This window comes from Hypanus sabinus, chromosome 3 (genome assembly GCF_030144855.1).
Source record: "Hypanus sabinus isolate sHypSab1 chromosome 3, sHypSab1.hap1, whole genome shotgun sequence".
Classification (NCBI taxonomy): Eukaryota; Metazoa; Chordata; class Chondrichthyes; order Myliobatiformes; family Dasyatidae; genus Hypanus; species Hypanus sabinus.
In genome coordinates, this window is record NC_082708.1 from 96,093,653 (window position 1) to 96,108,231 (window position 14,579).

At 40.3% G+C, this 14,579-nt stretch overlaps 1 protein-coding gene across 2 annotated transcripts in view; it reads right to left on the bottom strand.

Annotated features, from left to right (window-relative positions):
* The window catches only part of lyar (Ly1 antibody reactive homolog (mouse)), a 31,559-nt gene extending 17,200 nt beyond the window's left edge, over positions 1 to 14,359 (bottom strand). Inside the window, exons 1-4 of one of the 2 annotated variants that reach the window (XM_059964837.1) lie at positions 14,227 to 14,359; positions 11,990 to 12,064; positions 10,277 to 10,438; positions 8,492 to 8,568 (exon numbers count right to left, since the gene is read on the bottom strand). In XM_059964837.1, the coding sequence (XP_059820820.1) occupies positions 8,492 to 8,568; positions 10,277 to 10,379 (180 nt within the window). In that variant the 5' untranslated portion in view covers positions 10,380 to 10,438; positions 11,990 to 12,064; positions 14,227 to 14,359. Of the gene's footprint in view, positions 1 to 8,491; positions 8,607 to 10,276; positions 10,439 to 11,989; positions 12,065 to 14,226 lie in introns of both variants that reach the window. The other variant, XM_059964836.1, reaches the window with a different exon arrangement.
* Between the last annotated feature and the right edge of the window lie 220 nt (positions 14,360 to 14,579).

Consider the following 14,579-nt stretch of genomic DNA (forward strand, 5'->3'; position numbering starts at 1 on the left):
CTGACACATGAGATTCTGTTGTCAGGGTGGTCCAAAGCAGAGTGAAAAGTTAGAGAAATCACATCTGTTAAGAGAAATCTTGACCTGTTGTGTCAGTAGGCAAACTGGAACCAATCCAGTTAATCTTTGAGACAAGAGCTGATTGGCACAATAACCAATCTTTCAGGCACTTCATTACAGTTGGTTGGTGCCAACAGACAACAATCACTAAAGCAGATCACCATGCTCTTCTTCAACATCAGTACACTAGATGCCTTTTTGAAGTGAGTGGGAAGCTCAGACCGCAGAAGAGAGTTTGAATATGTCCACAGATACTCCAGTCAGTTGGTCTACACAGATCTTTAGTACTCAGCGAGGTAACCATCAACAGCATCAATTGTCAAAATACAGAGACAACTTACTGAAAGAGAATCTTACTGAACTTACTGAAAGAGATGCTGGAAGTCTTGAGCAACGCACACACACAATGCTGAAGAACCCAACAAGTCAGGCAGCATTTAATGAACAGTCTATGTTTTGGGCTTTGCTGATGATTTTTTTGCTACAACTAGAATGGTAAGAATGTAACAACTTAGTGCAATCTCATCCAACTGGACAATGGTAGAGAGCTAATAGAAAAGGATGAAGTGGTCAACTAGGTAAAGAATGCTGACAAGGTGAGCAGATAGAGGGTAGCAAGGAGAAAAAGACAGATAAAAGTTGGCTGTACATCGTGGTAAGAGGGAACCCGATTGGTAGGAATTAAAACACAGAGCATGGGAATGGTGGGTACGTACTTGGAAGGTTGCAACACATTTGTAGAAGAAAGAGATTGAAATTGAGATGACAGTTTGCAAGAATGGGAAGTCTTAAGATTTGTCATTGAGTAGGACGATTACAACAGATTCCAAAGTGAATGAGATAGTATCAGAAGGCAGAAAAGCATTTACATTTTTGGCTAGCACAGGAATCAGAAATCTGTAATGTCATCACAAACAAGAGAAAATCTGCAGATGCTGGAAATCCAAGTAAGACACACACACAAAATGCAGGAGGAACTCAGCTGGCCGGACAGCATCTATGGAAAAGAGTAACCAGTTGATGTTTCCAGCGGAGACTCTTCATCAGGACTGTACTGTCAAGCTTACTGTTAGAAGGGCCAAGGGGTCTCATGATACGCCAAGAGGAAGCACAAAGGGAAACAGGAAAGAAACAAGAGAGAGTTGTGACTTCACAGACAGGACCAAGACAAACAGGGAAAATAGGCACAGATTTGAGAAAAGCAGCCTGGTCATAAAACTGGAAATGCTGGGACAGAAGCTTAAGCTGTCAGTAAAACAGTAACTAGTGCCACCTGGCTTCCATGTATGGGATACTAATTCCAGATAAACACTTCATACTTTACATCAAAAGCAAAGTGATCGTAATCTACTCTCTTTTAAAATATATATATTACACACACAAAAAATGGTACAAACATTTTATCAACCCCAGTCTGAAAAATAATCATTGTTCATGGGTGCAAGATCATTGTTGTATCCCATTTGGACCAATGTTCTGTATCTTGTTGCATTGTGATAAAAGAGGTGACGGTTTAATGTGATTAGAGGTGAGTGGTCCAGAGCATTTGGCTTACAAAAGGTCTCTGTTCACACTAGGATCAGTATGGCACTTTCATATAATTATAGATTCTGCTTTACACACAACACAATATTCCTCTGACCCTATATTAAACCAGCAGCAAAGGATCTGATGAAAATGTTATTGACAATTAAACATTTACCTTATTTCACTCACTAATGATGCTGCCTGATCTGTTGACTATCTTCAGCATTTTTCATTTTTATTTCAGATTTCTAACGTGCAGTATGTTTTGGAGCTACATAGCTTACTTGAAAGCTGTACAGTCAGACAAAATAAAATGTGGGCTGAATCAAAGAGACAAAATGTGTGAAACACTCAAATCAGTTAGTGCAAAAGTGTTAATATCTGAAACAGATTTTCATCCTCAATGATCTACAAATCTTCATTTAAATTTTCCTTCTCACCATTTTGTAGTTTGCAGTTCTTTAGCCAGCTCACTGATCCAAATCAATTGTACATTTTCCTATTTTTACATTTGCATTGTTTTAGAAATGTTCATCATAACCTTTTTTTCATATATAAATGGACTTTAATTCCTGAGTGCAATAGGTAGTTTTAAAATTAATAAGAACGGCAAAGCTTTCAGTAAGACCATAAGATATGGGAATAGATTTAGGCCACGCAGCCCATTGAGCCTGCTCTGCAATCCATCACGGCTGCTTTATTATCGACTCAACCCCATTCTCCTGTCTTTTCCCCACAACCTTTGACACTCTTCCTAATCATGATCCTATCAACCCAATGACTAGGCCACCACAGCCATCTGTGGCAAAGTCCCCTGGGCCTGATGGGATTATTGAGGCAGGCAAGAAACGAGATTGCTGGGGCCTTGACCAGTGTCTTCCTGTCCTCTCCAAGCACAGGACTGGCAAGAAGCTACCGTTGTATCTCTACTTAAGAGGGGAACAAGGGAAAAATCCTGGTAACTATAGACTGGTGAGTCTCACGTCAGCTGTAGGGAAATTTGCTGGAGAAAATTCTGAGAGATAAGTCATATGAGTATCTAGAAGGCCATAGCCTAATTAGGGAGAGCCAGTATGGCTTTGTGTGGGGCAAGTTGTGTCTTACCAACTTGATTTGAGTTTTTTGATAAGGTGACAAGAGGATTGATGAAGGCAGAGCAGTGGATGTTATCTGCATGGATTTTTTTGAATGGGTTTGGTAAAGTCCCTCATAGGAGGCTAATCCAGACGATCAGCATGCACGAGGTTGTTCAGATTCAGACTGGCCTGCACATAGAAGACATTGTGGTCGAAGGGACTCATTTGAGCTGGACATCTGTAATTAGTGGTGTGCTACAGGGATCTGTGATAGGACCTCTGCTGTTTGTGATGTATATAAATGACCCAGATTAAAATTTACAGTGCCTTTATAAAGTATATAAAGGAAGCTTTCATGTTTTATTGTTTTGCAACATTGTAGCACAGTGGATTTAATTTAGCTTTTTTGACACTGATCAACAGAAAATACTCTTATATCAAAGTGAAAACAAATTTTTACAAGTTGGTCTAAATTTATTACGATTATTAAACATAAAAATAATTGACTGCATAATTACTCACCCCTTTCAAGTCAGTATTTAGTAGATGCACATTTGGCAGCAATTACAGTTTTGAGTCTGTGTGGATAGGTCTCTATCAGCTTTGCACATCTGGACACTACAATTTTTCCGCCCATTCTTTTTTTACAAAGTTGCTCAAGCTCTGTCAGATTACATTGGGGGGGGGGGGGGTGGAATCATGGGTGAACAGCCCTTATCAAGTCCAGCCACAAATTTCCAATTGGATTGAGGTCTGGACTCTGACTTAGCCACTTTAGGATATTAACTTTGTTATTTAAAGCCATCCCTGTGTAGCTTTGGTTTTATGCTTTGGGTCAATGTCTTGTTGGAAAACAAATCTTCTCCCAAGGCACAGTTCTCTTCCAGACTGCATCAGGTTTTCCTCCAGGATTTCCCTGTATTTTGCAGCATTCATTTTACCCTCTACCTTCACAAGCCTTCCAGGGCCTGCTGCAGCGAAGCATCCCCATAGCATGATGCAGCCACCACCATGCTTCATGGTAGGAATGGTGTTTTTGATGACATGTGGTGTCTGATGGCCAAAAAGCTCAATTTTGGTTTCATCAAACAATACAACCTTCTTCCAGCTGACTTCAGTCTCCCATGTGCCTTCTAGCAAACTCCAGCCAAGATTTCATGAGTTTCTTTTCCCCCCAAAAGGTGGATCTTTTTTTGCCAGTCTCGCATAAAGCTGTGATTAGTGAAGCACCTAAGCAACTGTTGTTGTATGTGCAGTCTCTCCTACCTCAGCCACTGAAGCTTGTAACTCCTCCAGAGTTGTCATAGGTCTCTAGGTGGCCTCCATCACTAATCCCCTTCTTGCACAGTCACTCAGTTTTTGACGGTGGCCTGCTCTACGCAGATATATAGCTGTGCCATATTCTTTTCATTCCCTGATGATTGACTTAACTGTACTCCAAGGGATATTCTGTGATTTGGAAATTTTCTTGTATCCATCTCCTGACTTGTGACCTTCTCGCAGAGTTGCTTGGCGTGTTCTTTTGTCTCCATGGTGTAGTTTTTACCAGGATCCTGACTCACCAGCAGTGGGACCTTCCAGACACAGGTGTATTTTTACTCCAATCAACTGAAACACCTTGACTGCACACAGGTGATCTCCATTTAAATAATTATGTGACTTCTAAAACCAATTGGCTGCACCAGTGACAATTTGGTGGGTCATATTAAAGAGGTGAACACTTATGCAATCAATTATTTTATGTTTTAGATTTGTAATTAATTTAGATCACATTGTAGAGTCTGTTTTCACTTTGACACAAAAGAGTCTTTTTCTGTTGATCAGTGTCAAAAAAGCCAAATTAAATCCACTGTGATTCAATGTTGTAAAAGAATAAAACATGAAAACTTCCGGTGGGGGGATACTTTTTATAGGGATTGTAGATGACTGGGTTAGTAAGTTTCTGGAGGACATCAGGATTGGTGAAGCTGTGGATAGTGTAGAATACTGGCAAAGAATACAGTGTGATATAGATCAGTTGCAGATATGGATTAAGAAATGGCAGCTGGAGTTTAACTCAGATAAATGTGAGGTGTTGCACCTTGGTAGGGCAAATGAAAGGAGACAGTACACTGTTAAGGGCAAGACCCTCAACAGTGTTGCTGAGCAGAGAGATCTTGGGGTCCAACCTCACAGCTCCATGAAAGTGGTTACAAGGCGGCTTATGGAATGATTGCTTTTATTAGTCAAGGCACTGAGTTCAAAACTCAGGAGGTTACATTATAACCTCTTAGAACCCTGGTTAGGCCACGTTTGGAATATTGCGTACAGTTCTCACCCCACTATGGGAAGGATGTTGAGGCTTTGAAGAAGGTTTACCAGGATGCCGCCTGGTTTAGAGAGGCTGGAGAAATTTGGGTTGTATTCTGAAGAGTGGCAGAACCCAAGAGAAGATCTGATAGAGAGGTTTACAAGGTTACGAGTACACAGGGAGTATCTGTTTCCCAGGATTGAAATGTCTAATACCAGAGGGCATGCAGTGAAGGTGAGAGGGGGTAGGTTCATATAATCATATAACAATTACAGGTCAGAAACAGGCCATCTCAGCCCTTCTAGTCCATGCTGAACCACGGCAAGGTAACACTTTAGAGAGAAGCGAATATAAAGTACAACAGTGATTTCCCTCCCAACTTCCAGAAGTGCTTTTCAAAAGGGATGTGAGGGGTAAGTTTTATTACTCACAGAGTGGTATGCACTGCCTGGTCTGGTGGTAGAGGCAAATACATTAGAGCTTTTAAGCTTTTAATAGGCACATGAATAGGAGGAAGATGGAGTGATATAGACATCAGGTAGGAGGGATTAGTTCTTGGGTTTATTTAGTTTTCTTTTTAGCTAGTTCAACAAAACATTGTGTGCTGAAGGGCATGTTTCTGTGCAGTATTGTTCTGTATTCTATGAATTCTACAGATTCACCTAACTACAGAGATTTGTCCTCCTCTCTGTTCTAAAGGGCCGTACTTCTATTCTGAGGCTGTGCCCTCTGGTCCTATACTCACAGAGTATAGGAAACATTCAAGCCTTTCAATAGTCAAAAGGTTTCAATGAGATTTCCCCCTTATTCTTCTGAACTGCAGCAATACCTGTCTAGGGCCACCAATCAGGTGCCATGGCAGCTTAGCGATTCCTGCAACGCCATTACAGTTTAAGGTGCCGGACTTTGGAGTTCAATTCTGACACCCTCTGTGAGCAAACTTGTACATTCCTTTTGTGAACACATGGGTTTCCTCCAAGTGCTTCAGTTTCCTCTCACAATACAAAGGTGTTCTATTAATCAGTCACCGTTAAATTGTCCTGCGATTCGGCCAGAGTTAAATCGAGGGGTTACTGGGCAGCAACGTGGCTTAGAGGACCAGAAAGGCCCGTTCCACACTATATAAATAAAACTCCCAAAATGCTCCCCGTACATTAACCCTTTCATTCCTGGGACCATTCTCGTGAACGTCCTCTGGACCCATTCCAAAGCCAGCACATTCTTAGGTACGGGGCCCAAAATTAATCATAATACTCCAAGTGTGGTCTGATCAATGCCTTACAAAGCCTCAGTATTATTTCCTTATGACAGCAGTAAGTAGTTACATGGCAAATTTAATGTCCCAAGGTAATCCACAGGAGTATCATCAGACAAAATTTGAAGGAAATGGTAGAGAAAATGATTAAAAGCTTAACCTTGTGGTAGTTTCCAAGGACTGCCTTAAAAGAAGAACATATAGAGCTAGGAGATTTGAGGGGGAATTGAGAGCACTGATAACTCAAAATATTATTGCCCCTAAAGTTAAACAAAACCAAAAAGAAAATAACTTCTTAAAATTGAAGTTCCATTTAACCTATGAAGGTGGTGAGCAAGGGAGACAGTGCAGTGGTGTTGGAAGATTAGAACTTTAAACAATTACAGAAACGCTACATTCCCTTTTCACAAGTACTTAATCTAGCAATTGTAAAGTGGGAAACAGAGAGGAGTCAATTAGCCCAGAGTACAGTCAGCAATAACAGTGAGGTGATGAAGAAAACCTTCACTGCAGTTCTGCAAGCATGCCGTGTGATATTTTACCTACATCCGATGGAATAGAAGAGCTCTTGGTTCACATATGACTGCACTAGAACTAAACAAGTCAAATTGGCATAAAATGAACCCCCAATTGATTCAATATATAAAAAGCACAGATCATAAAAATTATAGGTCTTTGCCAAGAAGACAATTAATCTGTTGCATCTGCTAGTGTTTCTTGTTTTAACTTTGTACATTTTATCAAAAATCAGCATACAAGATCTTATTCATAAAATCTCACTTCAGCTTACTCACAAAATCCCAATTAATTTCCCTAAGATCTTGTTGATCTTCAGTAATATCCTGACACAATTGTGATAATTTCCACAACTTCTGAATGTTGTTTATACAAATACAGTAAGTAAATTTAACAGTGAGATCAAACTGAGAAGCTCAGCAGCACATAACATGTGATTCGCCCAGCTTTTTAAAATCTTTAAGAATGAAACAGTGGATTCTGGTTAACTGGGACACATCAGGACCAGTAAGTTTTGGCCTAATTAAATGGTTGCTCCAATTATCCCAATGGGGCTAAGTTTCGTGGAAATATTTTAAAAGTTAAAATAAAACAAACTATCATCTAAATAAGTAACAAATTATGTACTTCAATGAAATACAGAACAAATTTGAACATCACCAATATTACTACAGTTCTCTAGATCTGTGTATTAGTTTGTAATGCTTACCGACAGAGGAATTCATCACGTATAGGCTGGCATAATATTCAAATGGTAAACTATCCATTCTTATCCCCTTCAAACATTGAGATTAATGTTTTTCCCAATAACCAATTTCTCTTCATCAGTTCCTGACATATTTGAACACACAGTTATGCAATCCATTGCTTTCTTTGAACCTGTTAGTGTTGCATGTTTGTAGCAAAGCAAACCATCACGAGAGAAATAAAAAGGCCTGTTTCATCAGCATTGAAGAAATCGTCTGCACAGAACACAAGTCGGGGAGTTCTGTAGATTTCTATGTTTCTGCACTTACAGCATCATTACTGCCTTTTTCACCATGTGCTTCCTTGGAATTTAATGTGGTGCCTACATTTCCATCAAGGCAACATCTGTTGCTTTAAAATCCTCATGACCCAGCTCATCAGACCTGTTTTCTTTTAAACATTGCTCCACTGACATGCTCACCTTGTCCAGTTACAATAGAAAACTACTGATTCAGATAATCTTCCAACATCTGGATCCTTAAAATTCATGCTTTCGTTTCTTTGGACGTTCCCTGTTGTCCTTTTCGCGTAACGCCCAATCTTCTCACAGCTTATCTTGCTGACGTTCAAGCATGCAATTGGAGATTTTGCCACTCCAGTTATCTCTGACAGCTGATGATGGATGGTGTTAGGCAGATGGCTTTTAACTTGGTCCAATAGGGTGATATTTCTCCCTTCTTTTTTGGCTAGTGTCAAATCTTTTTGTGACAAAGGTCTCAAATCTTTTTTTCAGTCAAGAAAACATTATCAAAAAATCACTGCTATTTGAACTGGCATCCGTTGTCCCAAATGAATAACATAACAGAAGCACACACAACTGACACAACTGTTCACTCTAAGCACAGTGTAGGGTCTAACAGCCACATAAGTGCATGTGACCAACCATCTCCTGCCCCAATTAAACAAAAGGAACCCTGGATATTTTGTCATTTGTCTTTGTCCTTGAAGAGTTGTCCCAATTAACCAGAATCCACGTAACTATTTCTTGAAGCAGAAAAGGAGTTAGAGAGATGTATATACCTGTATCCACTGCTGCTGCTTCACATCTCCTTTTTTGGCCTTAGCTTCAAAACCTTTCCCACCATACTTCTGATCTTCTGTAATGCATTTTGTATGGGATTTATAATCATTTCCCCTACAATTATTGACAGACTATCATTAGCAAGAAATGTTAAATGATACTCGTCAGCAATGCGATCAGAAAACTCATTAATAAATGTATGCTGTGCATTTCACTGGGTGAAGATAGTAACCCATACAATGGAACTGCTTCAGAATTTAGTAGCACCGGAAGGACTATCTGATTAAAATTACAAGTCAGAAATAAAGGGGCTGCAATAGATGATCATTAAAGATAAATATCATTTAAAATCAGATCCATTTTTTCCTCATGTAAACAGTGAGTATCAAGCAGAAGTTTTAACATCATTTTTTCACCTTTTTCAATATCAATATTCCTTTTATTCCAAAATACAATTTTTGCTAAAAATTTTTAATTATTTTCTTTTCAAAAGGTAGCAATCCAGAAACTTCAAACAGCATACAAGTTTAAGTTTAAATGAGTAGTGAAAATCTGACTAGATACGTTGTTCTGATTGGAAGTCAGTGACCAGTGGTTTATTGCAGGGATCAGTGCTGGGACCTTGCTGTCTGTGATATACAGCATATTAACAACTTGGATGTGAGTGTAGGGTGTATGACTAGTAACCTTGTAGATGAAATGGAAGTTGGTGGTATTGTTGATAGCAAAAAAGGTTATTTAAGGCTAACACAGATATACTTCAGATAGAAAACTGGGCAGAGCATTGAGAGTTAGAATTTAATCCCGACCACTGTGAAGCAAAGCACTGGATATGAACTCAGTGCAGGCAAATGGGATTAGTGCAAGTGCCGATGAACAGGGATCCTGGAGATAAAACTGACAGCACAGGTATATAGGTTCAGGATATGGAATATAAAAGTTAGGATGGCATATTGCAACTTTACCAAACACCCGTTTATAAAGGTGATTGCACTCAGGGTATTATGTGCAGTTCTGATCACCACACTACAGGAAGATTGTGTGGAAAGAAAACAGGTATTCATCAGGATGTTGTCTGGACTGGAGGACTCCAGTTATGCAGAGAGATTGGACAGGCTAAGCTTGTTTTCTCTGGAGTGAGGGAGGCTGCATGATGACCTGATAGAAGTGTATAAAATTGAGATGCATAGATAGGGTACGTAGTCAGAATCTGTTTCCCCATGTCAAAAACAAGAGGATAAAGGCGAGAGGGAGGAACTTTAAAAGGCATCTGAAGGGAAAAATATTCACATCATGAACGATTGATACCTGGAGCACAATGTCTGGGCAGGTGGTGGAGGCAGTTACAATCATTGAATTTGAGATGCTCAGACATGCACTTAAAATAAGCAAAACACTGAATATGAAGTCAATGCAGGCAACTGGGTTTAGTGTAAATTTGCAAAAAAGCTGGCATGGATGTGGTCAGCTGAACTCAGTAACACACTGAATTATAGTGACAATAAGAACTGGTAATCTGAGTTGTAGTGAACTGTAATGGACAACTCAATAGAAACTTCAATGATTTCTCCCATGAGAGAAGAATACAGAATGCTTTCCACAGCATCCTAAATATCCCTTAATGAACAGCATCTTATATTAAAACCTTACTGCTGTTTGATCACTCTGCAGTTAATACTTGATGTGTGGGAATCATAAGTAGTAAAGGAAATAATACATAATCTTTACATTAAAGTATAATATAATATGCACACAACTTGTAGACATGCAAACCAGATACTTACCGGAAGTCCTTGCCACAGTCAATACATGACAGATACGAGCAGCTCCGACAGATATTAAAATGTTTTTCCACTTGAGCTTTCTTAAAAGACTCTCCACATCCATTACAGGTAAAGAAGACCATTTTATTTTATTCCAGCTTTCTTCTCACACAACACAAACTCCTATGATAGGGACAGATGTATACATTTGAAGCAAGAAAGCAACAATTCTGAGACCATCCAAATTTCCAGATTTTTTCTCACAATTAGCTGTTACAGATTGGTTAGCGTATTATTTGTTACAAGTACCATGAAAATCTTCTGTTTGTATGCCATCCAAAGTTACAACTTGGTACTGATAAAAACAGATTGCAGAATGTAGAAACATAGAAAATAGGTGCAGGATTAGGCCATTCAGTATGATCATGGCTGATCATCCAACTCAGAACCCTGCACCTGCCTTCTCTCCATATCCCCCGATCCCTTTAGCCACAAGGGCCATATCTAACTCCCTCTTAAATATAGCCAATGAACTGGCCTCAACTGTTGCCTGTGGCAGAGAATCCCACAGATTCACCACTCTCTGTGTGAAGAAGTTTCTCCTCATCTCAGTCCTAAAAGGCTTCCCCTTTATCCTTAAACTGTGACCCCTCGTTCTGGACTTCCCCAACATCGGGAACAATCTTCCTGCATCTAGCCTGTCCAATCCCTTTAGAATTTTATACGTTTCAATAAGATCCCCCCTCAATCTTCTAAATTCCGGTGAGTATAAGCCCAGTCAATCCAGTCTTTCTTCATATGAAAGTCCTGCCATCCCAGGAATCAATCTGGTGAACCTTCTTTGTACTCCCTCTATGGCAAGAATGTCTTTCCTCAGATTAGGGGACCAAAACTGCACACAATACTCCAGGTGTGGTCTCACCAAGGCCTTGTACAACTGCAGTAGAACCTCCCTGCTCCTGTACTCAAATCCTCTTGCTATGAATGCCAACATACTATTCGCCTTTTTCACCGCCTGCTGTACCTGCATGCCCACTTTCAATGACTGGTGTACAATGACACCCAGGTCTCGTTGCACCTCCCCTTTTCCTAATCGGCCACCATTCAGGTAATAATCTGTTTTCCTGTTCTTGCCACCAAAGTGGATAACCTCACATTTATCCACATTAAATTGCATCTGCCATGAATTTGCCCACTCACCTAACCTATCCAAGTCACCCTGCATCCTCTTAGTATCCTCCTCACAGCTAACATTGCCACCCAGCTTCGTGTCATCCTCAAGTCTTGCAATCACACAGAAAGTGCAATGTAAAGATTACTGTGCAACTCAGAAAACTTATTGTTGCTCCAGATTTCAAAATCAGAGGCTATTTTCACCTCTGCTGACAGAAAAGTACAATAACTTTTAAGAAAAAAGCTCTACACTCTGGAGTGGAGTGGATTGCATTGCATAAGTATTGCAATACAAGGAAAAGAAGAATGGTCAAGCTCTGCACTCATTTAACAGTTTCTTTCAAAATGTTAATCTTCACATTCAAGATCAACTGTAGCACTCTGGTAATGCATTCATAGCTGATGCTCTTTGGAAGGCTGCACTTATATTAATTTATCAGTCTATAAATTATATTCGTACTGTATCCAGCATTCCCTCATATTCTACAAAGTAATTTCTTTGTCCAGAAAGAAGGCACATTTTAAGAAAATACAAGAGAAATGTAGATTACTCATGCTCACTAGAGATTCTGCAGTTGCTGGAAATTTCAGCCACACACACAAACTGCTGGAGGAACTCAGCGAATCAGACAGCAACTATGGAGAGAAATAAGCATGTTGTTACCGCCCAAGACCCTTCATGATTCATGCTAATACACTGCAAATAGTATGTCGCATATTTACGAGAGGAAGAGCACTGCAGCACATAAATCTACAATGCATTAACCTGTTACTGTTTGAAATAGTATTCATCCTCTATCAGCACAAGTTTAAGTCAATTACATGCCCTAAATGCGGTTAAAAACCTCAGGATTCACGAAAGGTTAATTTGCAGGTTGAGACTGTGGCGGGGAAGGCAAATGCAATTTAGCATTCTTTTTGAGAGGGCTAGAATATAAAAGCAAGAATATAATGTTGAGACTTTATAGAGCACTGGGGAGGCCTCACTTGGAGTATTGAGAGTGGTTTTTGGCCCGTATCTTAGAAAGGTGGTTCAAAGAAGTTTCATAAAAATGATTCCAGGTTTGAACAGATTGTCAAATGAAGAATGTTTGATGGCTCTGGGCGTGTATTCACTGGAATTCAGAAGAATGGTAACATCATTGAAACATAATTGAATGGTGAAAGGCCTTGAGATAGTGGGCATGGAGAGGATATTTCTTACGGTGGGAGAGTCTAAGACCAGAGGACACAGCCTCACAACAGAGGGGTGTCGTTTGGAATGGAGATGAGGAGGAATTTCTTTAGCCAGAGTGTGATGAATCTGTGGAAATCATTGCCACAGGCAGCTGTGGAGGCCTAGACTGTATTATTATTTAAGGCAGACATTGATAGACTCTTGATTGGTCAGGGCATGAAGGGATACAGGGAGAAGGCAGGGGAGGAAAAATGGATCAGCCATGATGAAATGCAGGAACAAACTCGATCAGCCAAATGGCCTAATTCTACCCCAATGTGTTATGGCATGAGTCAGATGAGTCAAAGCCACTCCAAACACTGGCACACTCACAACAAAGGCCGTTACAAGAATGGTAACTCCAGCTGCACCTGTGTTATTTTTGTTCGCTCTTCCAAAAATTAAGAGGCTAATTTTGATGTTACCTGTAATATATTTAGCAAATGGCAAGAGAGTAAATAGTACAGAATTTTCAATAATTGCTGTTAGTGAATTATAATGCATGGGTTTCCTCCCGTGATCCAGTTTCCTCACAAAAATATCCAGGCCTGTAGGTCACTGCAAATTTCTAAATCTTTACTGGAGTTTAGGTGAGTGGTAGAATCATGGAGTAGGGGTAAAGAACAGGGGCAATGTTGAGAAAAATAAAATGGGACCAGGGTGATTGAGGGTCAACACTGATTGTGGGCTTAAGGGCCCTGTTTCAATGCTGTATGGCTTTAAAAAATTAGTGGAAGAGTTTGTAAAGCAAATGGAATTTGCGATTTGTCTAGGGAATGGGAGTTTAGTTCAATGTTGGATAGGCAGGCTGGCAACTGAAAAAAGCATCCGGAAGGTTTGGACAGGCAGCTTAAATGCATGCTGGGTGTTAAGCCTGTAAACACAGAACGTCAACCTTTTTTTGGATGTTGCTGCAAACATTATTTAGGCAAGAGATGGAGTGTTGTGATTGTTAAGGCAGTCTAGTCAAAGATAGAGACTTAACGAGCATCCCTCTTCATTGTAGCTAGCCAATTATACCGCGCTTCTGGAAAATGCCATGGTTTTTGTATTAAACTATAATGCAAAAACTACTAATTGGATATAAAGTGCACTGATATAAGCTTACGGTTAAATTAATTCATATTTTTGCAGAGTGAGTAACAACCCCTTCACCAACCATTCGGCAGAGCAAATGTTTCATTCCATGAATTACTGATTTTCTGAACCCTAACCCACTTCAATTCGAGTTGATGTCTCGTACTTGTGAAACAGTAATATCTCCAAGTACTGGAAATGTTGAAACTATCTATTTTCTGGTCGTTTTCCGCGTTTATACAGAATTCAAAAGTACAAGGTAAAGAAATTACAGGCTGAAAATTAATAACGATGGAAGCATTATTTGAAACAAAATCGGGCCAGGGAGCAAAACGATTCAATCATATCCGAAAACGGACCAAAATAACTAAACTACACCAGTAAAGGCCAGAAATAAAACAAACATAACTGAATTAACAGTTGTCAGGATGTTTGAGAGATGGGTAACTCTGGTTGCATGCGGGGTCCCAGAACATCCGCGCACAGTTACAACATTCACACTTACAAACATCAACGAAGACCATCACTAGCAGTCAGTACGCCGCCGAACCCGAGCGCTTTCCACGTGCGGCACCGGAAAAGGGTACGACGCTCCGCTCCTTCCCTCCCGTCCACCCTTCCCGGCCCGAGGTTCCGGGGCCGCTGGAATTCGCTGCAAGGGGAAGCTGAGAAAGGAGACGGGGGTGCTAAGGAAGGAACCGGAGAGAGAAAATGGAGACCGAGGGGAGTGAAATCCACGGGCAATTCGGTTAGGAACCTGCCCGCGAATGCGGACCGCCCGGGGCTCGTTCCAGTTGTTTGTCGCCTATCAGCGTCCCCGCCCTGCGTCTCTCCTCAACAAAGCAAATAGACAACAAC